The 14,353-nt window shown below is 38.1% G+C and overlaps 1 protein-coding gene across 3 annotated transcripts in view; it reads left to right on the forward strand.

The window, feature by feature from the left end:
* The first annotated feature begins 558 nt into the window (after window positions 1-558).
* LOC127428120 (ras-specific guanine nucleotide-releasing factor 2-like) overlaps window positions 559-14,353 on the forward strand; it is a 119,011-nt gene continuing 105,216 nt past the window's right edge. For all 3 annotated transcript variants that reach the window (XM_051676220.1, XM_051676229.1, XM_051676235.1), the window contains exon 1: window positions 559-1,139. In XM_051676220.1, the coding sequence (XP_051532180.1) occupies window positions 864-1,139 (276 nt within the window). In that variant the 5' untranslated portion in view covers window positions 559-863. The remainder of the gene's footprint in view (window positions 1,140-14,353) is intronic.

A 14,353-nucleotide genomic window follows, 5' to 3' on the forward strand; every position in this document is an offset into this window, starting at 1 on the left:
ATTCTTCTAAAAATCTTCGTTTGTGTTCTGCAGAAGAAAGAAAGTCACACACATCTGGGATGGCATGAGGGTGAGTAAATGATAAAATAAATTTTATTTTTGTGTGAACTATCCTTTTAAATGCGAGTTGTGAATGACTGGTGCTGAACTTGGGGGGTTTCATGATGACACTAAAAGCATTTTAATTCAAAAGGAACTTGGTCACTCTTTAAAGTCTTGTTCTATTACTTTTTAATTACATAAGCAGGGTAGGCTAACACTAATGAGCCCCACGTGCTTAATGTGTGATTATTTTGTAGCATTACTTGTATTGTTATTACTATATTAATTAATATGTAATAACATGTAATAAGTTGCCAGGAACCCTTATAGTAATACTTGGTCAGTGAAAAACGAGGCTTAGCGATTACTTCAACTTCCAAGGATGACTGATTGATACTGTAGTGCGCGTCGCACCGCCCCATTATTAATATCTGCGTGTTGCTCTGTCTGAGCTTGGATAGCTACCACCCAATGGGGTGAGAGAGAGGGGAGCTGTCTCTTTAAGAGGTTGCCAAAGCCGATTACATCTCTCTTCCCGTCTGTCCACACTACTATTGCTTATTTTGCTGTGCTGTGTGAACTGAACGCGTTTACAGGCAGTGTTATTCGTAAGGGCTGAAAACTTTTGTTCTGGCCAGTATGGATTGGGCTCCGAACTCGTTTGGATGAGTCGCGTGTAAGCAGCGCGCTTGTGCTCGGCAACTTTCCCGCGCGCATCCTCCTCTGGCGCTCCTTATTTCTCCGAACATCCAACGTGGAAAGTTTAAATCACATGGGATATGGTGACAAACAAGTGAATTCACATTAAACCTAGACGGAAAATGCAGAAGAGTGTTCGGTACAATGAGGGACACGCTCTGTTTCTCTCCGTTATCGCGCGTAAAGAGGGCACCAAGCGAGGGTATTTGTGCAAGAAGACCACAGAAAACAGTAAATGGCATGAGAAGTTTTTTGCACTTTATCAGAATCTTTTGTTCTACTTCGACACCGACCAGAGTGCTCGACCATCAGGGATTTATCTTCTGGAAGGATGCACGTGTGAAAGAATCCCTGCCCTCAAGGTGTCCACCGTTGGCAAAGAGACGCTTGACAAGCTAGTGAGTTCACATATTACATTTCTTATGTGTTTACATCATTAAAAAAAAAAGGTTATATATATATATATATATATATATATATATATATATATATATATATATATATATATATATATATATATATATATATATATAGTGAAAGTGAATAAGCTTCCTGCTTACTGTGTTTTTGCATATTGATGCCACAGCATGCGTAAAATAGATTTGGATGCAAATATCACCTCCAGCGCAAAATTTCAAATAGAGAATAGATTATAAAATTGTCTATTTCAGGTGCCATCGACAATACACACACATATAGAAAATATGTAATCACCAATTACAAACCAAACCACACATTTCCGCGTTCAGATTTGAACTTTGGATGTATATTAATACCTGTTGCTTTGGATACCCCAAGTCCGCCTTTGAATAGAACTTGACAAATAGACTAGCACATCCAGAGGACACCTACATGTATAATATCTGTACTGTCTTATGCTCTCATTAGTATGTGAAGTGGCTAATATTTGTATTCTGAATGGAGTTTGTTCAAAAAAGACATTTTGATGAAAGCTCTTTTATACAATGCAGAAAGTGTCACATGTATCCTCCCTATACTGTAAGTTGTCTGGTGATGTCATATGAAAAAGATGTTGTGCGTAGCCATTGATGTCAGATAGAGACATCTTTAAAGGCTCTCCATTCAACAGGTGCAGTCTTTTGCCTTATTGTTTTGTTGTTGTTGTTGTTGTTTTAACCTCTGGCTAGAAGGTAATTACATATATTGACAAAAATACTGTTTTTAACTTGAGAAGCATCACAAGCCATTCCTAAAATGTAAATTACCAAAATTGTATAATCCACCCATTTTTTTAAATGTATATCTTATATAAAATTAATATACATTTCATATATTCAATATTATTATAATACTCTTTGGAAAACATTTGTTTGTGCCTGTTGTGTTGTGCACTTGGATTCATCCTAGAATACCCAATGTCTTCTTAAAATCTCATTAAAGGAAGAGTTCACCCAAAAATGAAAATTTGCTGATAATTTACTCACCCTCAGGCCATCCAAGATGTATCTGAGTTTCTTTCTTCATCAAAACAGAATTTACGATTTTTAGGATTTCATTTCTGGTCTCCTCCTCTAAACAATGCAAGTGAATGTCCTCCATTTTGTGACGGTCCAAAATGCATATTTAGGGTGCATCAAAATAATCCACACGACTCCAGTCGACAAATAAAGTTCTTCTGAACCCAAACGATTGATTATTTTTAGAAACAAAACAATACTTATATACTTTTTAACTACAAATGTTCGCTTCCATACCATCTCTGTGCGCTCATGAGAGGGATGACGTAAGCTCGTTGTTAAGGTCACGTGGAGGAGGAGGCAGGAAGCGCGTCATTGTTTACAAGAGGAGCAGCGCTGTACAAAAGTTTAATTGTCTTTGCTGTAGATTTGTATTTGTATAAGTGTATTGTTCAAAATGGTCATTTGCCATGTGCATCCTGGATGCTTCAACCTTCAGAAACCCCAAAGAAAATTCACGGCGGGAAAAATATTAACTTTTCATCGATTGCCTATACATGATCATGAGCGATTGAAGCTCTGGCTTATCGTGCTGAACCTGGATATCAGTACACACCTACATTCTCTCAAATATTGAAGGGTGTGCAGTGAACATTTTACCCCTGAGGATTTCAGACCATTGAAAGAAACGTTGATATCTGAATTCATCGGCTGTGCCCGTGCTGTTTTTCCAGCGAACTCAGGTATGTGTGAAAATTTAGACATTGTCACGCCTCCCTCGGGCTCTGTACCTCCCTCAGTGCTCCGCTCCTCATCACTTGATTTCTAATTCACCGCACCTGCACTCAATTCACTCGCTTCAGTTTGTGAAGCTTCTCTTCTGTGTGAAATCACCTGTACCATTGATCTCACTATGTAAATCCTGTGAATCTCAGTAAACGCTCTCGCACTTGGTTTCATTAACTACAACTTTTGTGGCTTGAATTCCTGACAGTCATATAGCCTATACATTTCTGCTAAAGAAAAAGCACAAGTAGATAATGCAACGGCATTGCTCACGAAATAAAGGATGGTTATTTACCTCCTCCTCCATGTGACACGTGACCTTACCAACAAGCCTACGTCATCCTTCTCATAAGCGCGCATCACAGAGATGGTATGGAAACAAACATTTGTAGTTAAAAAGTATATAAGTATTGTTTTGTTTCTTAAAAATAATCAATCGTTTGGGTTCAGAAGAACTTTATTTGTTGACTGGAGTCGTGTGGATTATTTTAATGCACCCGAAATATGCATTTTGGACCGTCAAAAAATGGAGGACATTCACTTGCATTGTTTAGAGGAGGAGGCCTGAAATGAAATCCTAAAAATCTTAAATTCTGTTTTGATGAAGAAAGAAACTCAGACACATCTTGGATGGCCTGAGGGTGAGTAAATTATAAGCAAATTTTCATTTTTGGGTGAACTATTCCTTTAAGATTTATTTGCGACAAACCAGCTGTACTGAAAATCCCTGTTTTATATTAATATATGACACAAAAAGAATTCTGAAGAATTTGCAGTTGGGCACAGCTCTGTGTGTGCATGTCCGCTCAAACCGAAATGCATGGCTTTTAAGCTGCATATACTGTATATGTAGTGCTCATCAGAAAGTGGATATAGTTTATTCAGTACATACAGTATTTGTGGCCTGTATCGACTCTCTCCAGTTTGAGAACACAGTTGCACAGCAGCAAGAAACCCACTCTCAATCACACACCCACAGACTCCCACACAGCTGCATATGTGTATGCACACTCTCTCCCTCAGACAACTAAAGACACAAAGGAATAAATGTGGGCTAGTGTATAAAGAGCACAGACAGGTGTGGAATCAGTCAATAGGGATACTGAAACTCCTTAGTGGAAAAAACCCAGAGGAATGGAAAATGTAACTCAGCCACAGACGTTTACAAATAAAAATGTGATACCATAACTGATAGTGTACAATTATCATAAAAGATTTTTCCCAATATTAATAAACAGAAATGACTTTTTTTTTGCTGGACAAAATATAACATTTTACAGAAATGTGTTTGGTGGAGATTTCCAGCTGCTTATTTGAAACACAGCCAACTGTAAAGCCAACACTAATGGCTCCACATTACTGTTAAGAAAAACCTTCCTGTGCCTGACTGATTTCATTTGTGTGTTGTTTACGAAGTATAACGCAAGTTTTATAATGGCAGATTTCTGAGAATATAGCAGTTTCTAAAAATACGGTGAATGGCAGCCATTAAACTTATAAAGATTGTGGAACAATCAGACAACATCATGTTTTCATCTTTTGTTGTTCCAAGACCTTTTATGTTAACTGCCTTTATCAAAGTTAATGACATCAACACTGAACGCGTATGGAGTAGTAAAGCACTCTTTGAACCTCACAAAGTGGGTATTACTATATGGCCATGTTCTGTTTGACTTTTATTCAAAACTATTGTCATCATCTTTTTATTTCTATAAAAATAACTAATGGTCTCACAATAACAACAAAACTATTGCTGCATATGTATCTTATGAGAAAAGTAGATTTTTGTTTTGTTAAAAGTTTTGGATGAATACTGCATGAAGTCACTAAGAATTAATTGCGGGAAGTTGGCATGTTGCGTCCAAATGTTCCAGTGCCCTGACATCATCCCCATTATGCCGAATTACTGACAAGCGGCATCTTTCATCAGACATTTTTGCATTGGTTCAACAGTGTTTACCTTCTCTTGTAGCATGACCCGTAGCGTGTTGTAGTGTTGGTTCTCTTTCCACGTTAAAACCAGAAAGTGGGGGCCTGGGTATCACCCCTGGAGTTCACTAGTTCGCTAATTCGAAGCATACTGAGTGACTCCAGCCAGGTCTCCTAAGCAACCAAATTGGCCCGGTTGCTAGGGAGGGTGAGTCACATGGGGTAACCTCCTCGTGGTCGCTATAATGTGGTTCGTTCTCGGTGGGGCGCATGGTGAGTTGAGCGTGGATGCCGCGGTGGATGGCGTGAAGCCTCCACGCGCTATGTCTCCATGGCAATGCGCTCAACAAGCCACGTGATAAGATGCACGTGTTGACGGTCTCAGACGCGGAGACGTAATTGCTTTTTCAAAATCAGTGACAACCGCGATACTGAGATTCCATTTTCCCGCTAACATTACATTTTTACTCCACTGATGGTTAGGTTTAGGGTTGGGATTTGGGTTAGTGTGTAGAGTAAATAAAATATGTACTTTTCACTGTATTATATAATTTAAAGCCAAAACAACTCTCTCACAACTCGCTTTTGCCACCCCTCTGGGGGCATTTCACTCAGAAACTGCTCACACGTGCCCATACAGTAGCAAGAAAAATATGTGAACCCTTTGGAATTACCTGCATTTATGTATACACTTGTCTTAAAATCTGGTTTGAACTTCATCAAAGTTACAAAAATGAACAAACACAATCTGTTTTAACAAATAACACACAAATTATTGTGTTGTTCTTGTACATATTGAATACATCATTCAAACATTCACAGTGTAGGTTGGAAATATTCTGTGAACCCCTAGTCTGATGACGTAAACAAAAGCTAATTAGAGTCAGGAGTTAGCAAACCTGGCATCCGATTAATGAAACGAGATTGGAGGTGTGGGTTAGAGCTACTTTGATTTATAAAAAGCACTCAAACATTTTGAGTTTGCTATTCACAAGAAGCATCTGCTGACATGGACCATGCCTCGCAAGAAAGGGATCTCAAAAGAACTACGATCAAGTATTGTTGCTTTGCATAAAGCTGGAAAGCGTTACAAAATTATCTCGAAAAGTTAAGACATTCATCTGTCCACAGTTAGACAAATTTTCTATAAATAGAGATGATTTAGTACAGTAAAGATGACTCAAAGGGCACACTGCAGAATGCTCAATGAGGTAAAAACCTAAGAGTGGCAGCTGTAGATTTGAAGGAATCATTGGAAATGGTTAAAATCTCTGTACATGAATCTACTATACAGAAAACATTAAACGGGCATGGCGTCCATGGCAGGACACAACGCTACTGGAAAAATGTTTTGTGGACTGATGAAACTAAGGTTGAATTGTTTGGGAAGAATACTCAAGACAACGTATGGCGTAAAAAGGGCATCGCATACCAACATAAAATATCATCCCAACAGTGAAGTACGGTGGAGGGAGCATCATGATTTGGGGCTGCTTTGCTGCTTCAGGGCCTGGACCGCTTGCCATCATTGAAGGAAAAATGAATTCCCAAGTTTATCAAGATATCCTACAGGATAATGTCAGGGTGGTTGTGCGCCAGCTGAAGCTCAGTAGAAGTTGAGTGATGCAGCAGGACAATGACCCTAAACACAGAAGTAAATCCACTACAGAATGGCTACAAAAAAGAAAATCCACCTTTTGGATTGGCACAGAGCCAAGACCATAACCCAATAGATATGCCAATAGGAATGACCTCAATAGAGCCGTTCACACCAAACATCCTAAGAATATGGCTGAGCTAAAGCAGTTCTGTGAAGAATGGTCCAAAACTCCTTCTGAATGTTGTGCAGGTCTAATCTGCAGCCACCGGAAATGCAGTGTTGGGCAAGCTAAGCTACAAACTACTCAACAGAAAAATTAGTTAAGCAAAGCAAAAAGCTACACTTCAGAGAAAGTAGCAAGTTACGCTACAAGCTACATGCCAAAAGTAGCTTGCTACATTTAAGCTACTTCATATTCTTTTCAACCACAGATGCACGGAACATACTGTCATAGACAAAGACCTAAAAGACTTATTCACATGATGTTTATCAAAGCCTTGGTACAGTATATTACAGTTTAGTGCAATACAGTATGTGTACGTAAAATAAATAAATAAATAAAAACATGTAAATTCATATTTAGACATGCTACTTATACAAACTCATGTTTTTTATATTTAAAGTCACTATTTTTTACATTTTATTTCTTTTATACTTATACTACTACCACTACAAACATGTGTTCAATATGAAAAATCTGAATTTTCACATTTCATTTTTCAGATTTAGACAACTACCTCTCCAAACCAATACCCATTTAAACATAATTTCATTTGCACATTTCTGTATAAAAACTCTGCGTACATACAGTATACTATTCATCTATATATTCATCTACACAACACAGAAATACAGCAGCCAGACACAGAATTACAGGATATATCATCAGAGGCCAAATTTCTTGTATGTGTGTGTGTGTGTGTGTGTGTGTGTGTGTGTGTGTGTGAGAGAGAGAGAGAGAGAGAGAGCACATCTGGGCAATGTGATTTCTGATGGTATCAGATGGTAATACCATGGTACTTTGATATGCAATCAATTACCATATTTATGTACCATTCTGTATTTGCATGGTGCTTCAAAGCCCTTCAAAGAATACCATGTTGCTACCATGGTAAAATGTTATATGATTACCATATTCATATACTGTTGTATTTACATGGTGCTTCAAGGTAATTAATAAAAAATACCATGGTACTTCGCCATATGATTATTATATTCATATAGCCTGCCATTGTATTAGCATAGTGTGTCCAGTTTATGGTACATGTCCAAAAAAACATGGTAATGCCATGGTACTTTTTATGTGTTTTCATGTAGGCTAATACATGTTTGTCAAGGATGCAGAGAATGATGAGGCTCAGGACCCAAGTGCAGAGTTTAAAAATGAAGTAATTTATTAATACAAAAAAACAAAGGCAAAAACCAACACAAACTCCCACAAGGGGGAAAAACAAACATAAACTACCCCGTAATCCAGGATGGGCCAGAGGTAGGGATGAGGGAAACAGGATCAACCGGACCGAGTGGAGAGAATCATAAACAGGACCAACGTGAACCGACCAACAAACAGACCGCCTGGAAACACACGAAACTGGAAAGAAGACGAACTGGCACTGGACAGAAAACACGAGGAGACTAAAATAGGGAGATAAATCAACAGGTTAACAAGACAGGGCAGGTGTGACTAATAAAGGAATAATGGGCAAACAAGGAGGCGGGGTATGACGTGAGACAGAGAGACATGCGACGGTACAGAAACAAAACAAAGCCACATGCTTTCACAAGACAACAAAACACCCGAATGGCATGAGCGCACATCGCCAAGACAATGAGGCAATATACACCCATGCCAACTGACTAACAAGACGAGAGAATGCGTAGCAACACCAAACAAATCGATGCCATGCATTCTCACACTAAACAAAACCTCAGCGTACATCATGAGGCAAACGCCACGCAATGCACGCAACAGGTGTGAAAAACAAGGCAGGACACCTGTGCGAGAGTTTGGCCACACACAAACCCGAAATCTGGCATATAGCTCTGATTTTTGTGAATACGGCACATTCCATAATAAGCCTAATTTATATAGAAAGGAGGCATGTTTGCACTGAAAAGACTGACTTAATTTAAATACAGTACAGTGCTATTCCAGCACTTTTTGTGCCTGTTTTAACTGGATGGTTAGCGGATGGTTTGTGATTAAAATGCAGGTTTTTGCACTGAAATACCACATGCAAAAATGCTGCACCTGTTTTGTAAATTCACCTCTCACATTTCTTCAAACATATAAAAAGGGGTGAAAATTGGACAACAGTAGATAAAGTCAAAGGACCAACTTCTTACACTTAACAAGGATTATAGTATAATGAGGTCTTTGAAGTGATCTTTGATCATGTGGTGGTGGCACCATAATTACACAGTATTTCCCGACATATATCCTGTTGTACAGTATATACTGTATATGACATTGTCCACTGACGTATCAATGTTGGGAAGTGGTCTCTTAGTAAAGTCATTCTTTATGGAGATGGTTAGTTAATTCATATCCAACATATCTGATGAGCTGTCAATTTGATGAATGAGGGGGAAAGATGCTCTATCTGTGGGGGGAGTGTGTAATCTCCAGAAGAGACTCTGGTAATAACTTCAAGATAGAGACTGAAGAAAGCATGACAAAGTAATACTGCAAGTTTCAGAATAGTTAAGGATTTTTGCTTTGTTGCAAATTCATGCTTGAATTGTCATAGTACTTTTAGCCAAGAATTAAAGTGATCAGTTGTCAGCAATGGTACTGTTAACTACATATGTTCTTTGTTATAGAAATAATTGTCCAGCCATGTCCATAATTATATTGTAATTATATTGTAATTTCCATTGGTCATTCTCAGCGAATTCCTCCCTTAATATCTTGAAGCCATCCTTAAGGATTTAGGACACCTATTGATTTTCACAATTGCTGTTTTCCTACAGGTTATCGATATTATTGTACTGCTAGTCCTATTAAGAATGATGCTGAGAAAGGTAGATGCCACTAAGCTTGAATCTCTAACAGCAGTGACATCTCATTCATTATTGATTGGTGTACACTGTGAGTGTGGCCAATTTCTGTTATTAATGTACACCGTACAGTTAGACACATTGTGTTATGTTGGAAGTGTTTGTATATAAAGTGCTTAGTAAAACGATACTACAGTATATTGACTTAATGGAACAAGGGTCTAGAAAACCTACTTGACAATACGTTTTTTTTTAAAATTTTTTTTAGAGCTGTCAGAATTAATGCGTTAACGCATGCGATTAATGTTCATTTTTCTTAATCGCGATTAACACATTTACCGTTAATACAACATTAACACTAGTAAAGACGCTGACTACCACCCCTGGAGTCGCGAGTTCGAATCCAGGGTGTGCTGAGTGACTCCAGCCAGGTGTCCTAAGCAACCAAATTGGCCCGGTTGCTAGGGAGGGTAGAGTCACATGGGGTTACCTCCTTGTGGTCACAATTAGTGATTCTCGCTTTCAGTGGGGCGAGTGGTAAGTTGTGCGTGGATCGCGGAGAGTAGCATGAGCCTCCACATGCTGTGAGTCTCTGCGGTGTCATGCACAACGAGTCACGTGATAAGATGCGTGGATTGACGGTCTCAGAAGCGGAGGCAACTAAGACTTGTCCTCCGCCACCCGGATTGAGGTGAGTAACCGCGCCACAACGAGGACCTACTAAGTAGTGAGAATTGGGCATTCCAAATTGGGAGAAAAGGGGATAAAAAAATATATAAAAAATACAACATAAACACTGGTGTGAAGGGCAGAACCATTGTAATGTGTCCGCCCGGAGTCATTACACTGACGCACACACCACAAACACACACACACACACACAACAGCGCCTACAAGCTTAGCATAAAATAGCAAAACACGGTGGTCCCATAGACATTCTATGGGCAGAACTGTCTTAACACGCTAAATTTGACCGTTATGCTCTCTCCTATGATAGAGCCGTGGTTATCTCAATAAATAAAAGAATCTCTGACAGCGCTTCCCTGTCAGTGATAATATGATGGAGAAAGGAGCTCTTAACACTATTGGATGTACAAAACAAGCTCAGATAGGACTTGTGATAGAAATCATATATTTTCAGCCTATGTAAGGCACGTCTTAATTACCACAGAAGCACACCAAATCTTAACTATCACCAAAATGCAGAATGAGACGTTTTTGTTTGCAAGTGCTTTTCATGGTGAGTTCAAAGCAGCGTATGACGCTGGCATTGACCCTCTGACCCGAATCATAAACGCAGCTTCACAATTGCTGTAACAAAGCGGATAGCCACAGTCTACCGGCAAATTAATATTGTGGAGGATGACAGTTTAAGGGATTTAATGCCCATTGCAATGAATATACAACCTATGTGGGGACGGTTCTTTCAATTAGTCAACCTCCCAATTAGACTTTGGAAAATGTTTACTGTTACTTGATATTTAAGTGCATTGTCTTTATATTGTGGAAGGCTTTGTTTGGAAAATGTTAATAAAGCATTATATTGCTACATATTGTTTTGTTTTCTTTCCTAAGATGGAAATAAAAAAATTTTGACAAGAAAAGAAGTATATATAGTGTCAAATTTCAGCACTTTTAAAATCTGCGATTAATCGCGATTAACTACAAAAAATATGCGATTAATCGACTGACGGCACTAATTTTTTGGCATTGTATTCCTCGTACCTACGAGTTACGGCAATGTCTGTGATTATATTTACTTAACTGAGACTAGAGTGTTATGTTTACTGTGCACAGGACTGGCATAAGGACTTAGAGACTGCAATCTATAGATAATCCTTACATGGGGAAATTAAAAGGATGTGCAGGTTTTCTTGCCTTTCCAGTTCAGGTAGAGTAGCAATACCCTTTTAGGTAAGTCAGGTCCAAGAGAGACTGAAATCTCCAAAAATTTTGGTCAAGATTATGTTCAAATAACATATTTTATCCAGAATGAAATCTGACGACAATGGTATGATAAACTTGTGCTTCTTTAGCTCAAATAACACAAAACAGTATTTTTCAAAATGATCACACAGTAAATCAACATGTTGCTTCTGAATGTTGATGTACCTTGAAATCAGCCCCATTCTACTTAATTACTAACAAGCACCATCCTCCATCAGACATTTTTGCAATGTCAAATGTGTTTACCTTTTCTGTGGTGCTACTGATAGCACATTGTGCGAGCAATCTCATATTCAAAGGTTCTGGTCCCATGGAAACCAAGAATGTTCACATAAATAATGATGAACAATGATGGTTTAGGGTTGGGGTTTGTGTTCTGGTGTAGGGTTAATAAAACAAGCGATCAATAGAACACACCTTCACTTGTCACTGCTCTTTAGGACAAAAAACATAGAAAATATAACTTTTATTGCATGTCGTTTGCTGGTGACTGTGGCTGCCTGTAGCCTCCTCTATGATTCTGTTTGATTTCCGAGTGCTCCGTTAAAAAAATAAGGATGGGTATAGAAATGCATCAATTCTTTTACTACAAACTCTTTAGACATGATTAGTAAGTCCTGTTCTCTGTTTTGTGTGCAGCTGTATTGTGTTCTGTTGTTGCTATTGCTGTGGAGGACCTGTTTTTAGATGAAAAAAACAAGTTTTTGCTTGAACGCCCCAGTGTTGCGAGGGGGCTGCTTGAACTGTTGCCCTCGTGCCATATCATGAACGATCACAAGAGATCAACGGTCAGTGAATATTTTCACTAAATAATACTTTCGATTTTGGTTTGTTTGTCACCAAACCTTATCATATGTTTTCATAACAATCATGAGTCTTGTGGAATAATTTATTAGACTTCTGAATCTGAATTATACTTTTGCATTCTTTTGAAGCTTGATGAGGTAGTCACTATAAACTGCCATTGTATGACATCACTGAGCACAACATTTTCCTTTGTGTTAAGAAAAAGAAAGAAAGTCATATAGGGTTATAAGAACACAGGGGTGAGTAAACAATGACTGAATTTTCATTTTTGGGTGAACTAATCATTTAAACATGCATTTTGCTCTATTAACTGTAAGATGGGAGTCATGGGACCAAAGTCTTTCTAGCAAGTCAGTCCAATGGCGGCCATTTTTGGAACGCTTTAACAAGCGGCATACAAGTGCAGCTCCTATTTACTTTATGGGGAAAGACCGAAATCTCCAAAACGGCTGGTCGAGATTACGTTCAAAGAACATATTTCAAATCACCAGTAAAATCTGACAACTCTTGAATCATAAATCGTGCTTCTTTACCTTAGATTATGCTTAAAAAAAAAGCTAAATATAGCTATGTGCATGCATGTTCTCTAGTTGATTGACAGGCGATGTCTGTATCTAAAAGGTGATTGGTTCTTTAACCTGTAAGGCAGGACTTCTTTTCTACATCCATTGACTGTTGGGCGTTCCAATTTCTCCCATTAATTTTAATAGAAGTGGCCCGTCTCTGCTAATAGTCTCTGGATGGGACTTCCATTTCTAAAGCCGCCATACTGAACATTGCAATGCCTCTGTCAAAAAGACGATTTACTCAACGAGACTTCAGTTGCCATATTTAGTATTACTAATCCTCCCATTCATCTTAGGATATTGGTCCATCTCCTTTCCTTATAATGTCTCTGGCAAGATGAAGTTAAAGGAAAAGGTAAAAGGAAAAGTTCTTAAACTGATACCAGTCTAAATGATTGAACGTACTTGCTGTCATGTGCTTGTAGATTATTGTACACTGCTAATACCTAGTTTTGATGTCCTGTGTAGAAAAGCCTGTGTGATTTAATACAATAAAGTTCATGCAGTAATTCACAAATATGCATTAATTGTAATTATTGTTAAGAAGAATGGAGTACACACCCTAAACATGCTAAATCAAAGTTTGTTGCATGTTCATTAATAGAGGCCTGACATAAGTTTGTTTTTCCAGTTAGGGAAATCCCACATAAAACTCAGCCCCTCATCAGGTGAATGGATGTGGAAAAAAGTTAAAAACATCATCTGGCTTTTTCTACTGCATTACACTTTATGTCATAACCTTTTATTGTCTCTTTTCGGGCCCAGATAGTGCACAATAATATTTTTACAGCATGAACTGATAAAATAAGCACAACTGAGATAATAGGGCAGAGATCATAATTTCTATGGAAAATGTTGAAATAAAAACAAGTGGGTGTTTCTATTAGGGTTATTAAGAGGGTTAATACTTTGATTTGGTGCTTCATAATTTGCAAGGAAGGACACAGCATGTGCCATATGATACCTGTCTCCTCAGCCATTTACACTATATACATTAAAGGATTTGTTTTTTAAACTCAGGCTCTATTGACAACTTCTGTGAGATGCTGTCATTTATTCCAGAAAATGATGTTAACTTGCCCAACATTTGTAAAAAGAAAGGAAAAATGTGAATACAATTATGCTCTTACATTTGGAAGTTAAAGGTGCAATTGTACGGCACAGCCAATAAACGTTTCAAATACAATCAAACCTTTGTATGCAAACTATATGCCATAAAAATGTACATAAAGCTGTTAAACCTGGTAACTTTTAACAGGTGAATGTTGTCCATGCAAGGATACCAAGAGGGGGTATGACAACACTATCCCTAAAGCACCAATAAATAGAGCAAACTTCATCAGATTATGCTTGTAACAGTAAGAGCATATCTAGAAAAATAGTTCTACATCAAAAGGATGATTTAGGAAACTTTACAGACAAAAATAATGTATTATTTATTTATTTATCTTTAATTCATGCAATTTTTTATTAAACTCTGTGGTGCGTTCACCCCAGAGATTTCCATTGTACTGTTTTTGTTGACAAGTTGAAATTACCACACAGCATGCCTCTTATGC

This window comes from Myxocyprinus asiaticus, chromosome 3, assembly GCF_019703515.2.
Source record: "Myxocyprinus asiaticus isolate MX2 ecotype Aquarium Trade chromosome 3, UBuf_Myxa_2, whole genome shotgun sequence".
In the NCBI taxonomy this organism is placed as follows: Eukaryota; Metazoa; Chordata; class Actinopteri; order Cypriniformes; family Catostomidae; genus Myxocyprinus; species Myxocyprinus asiaticus.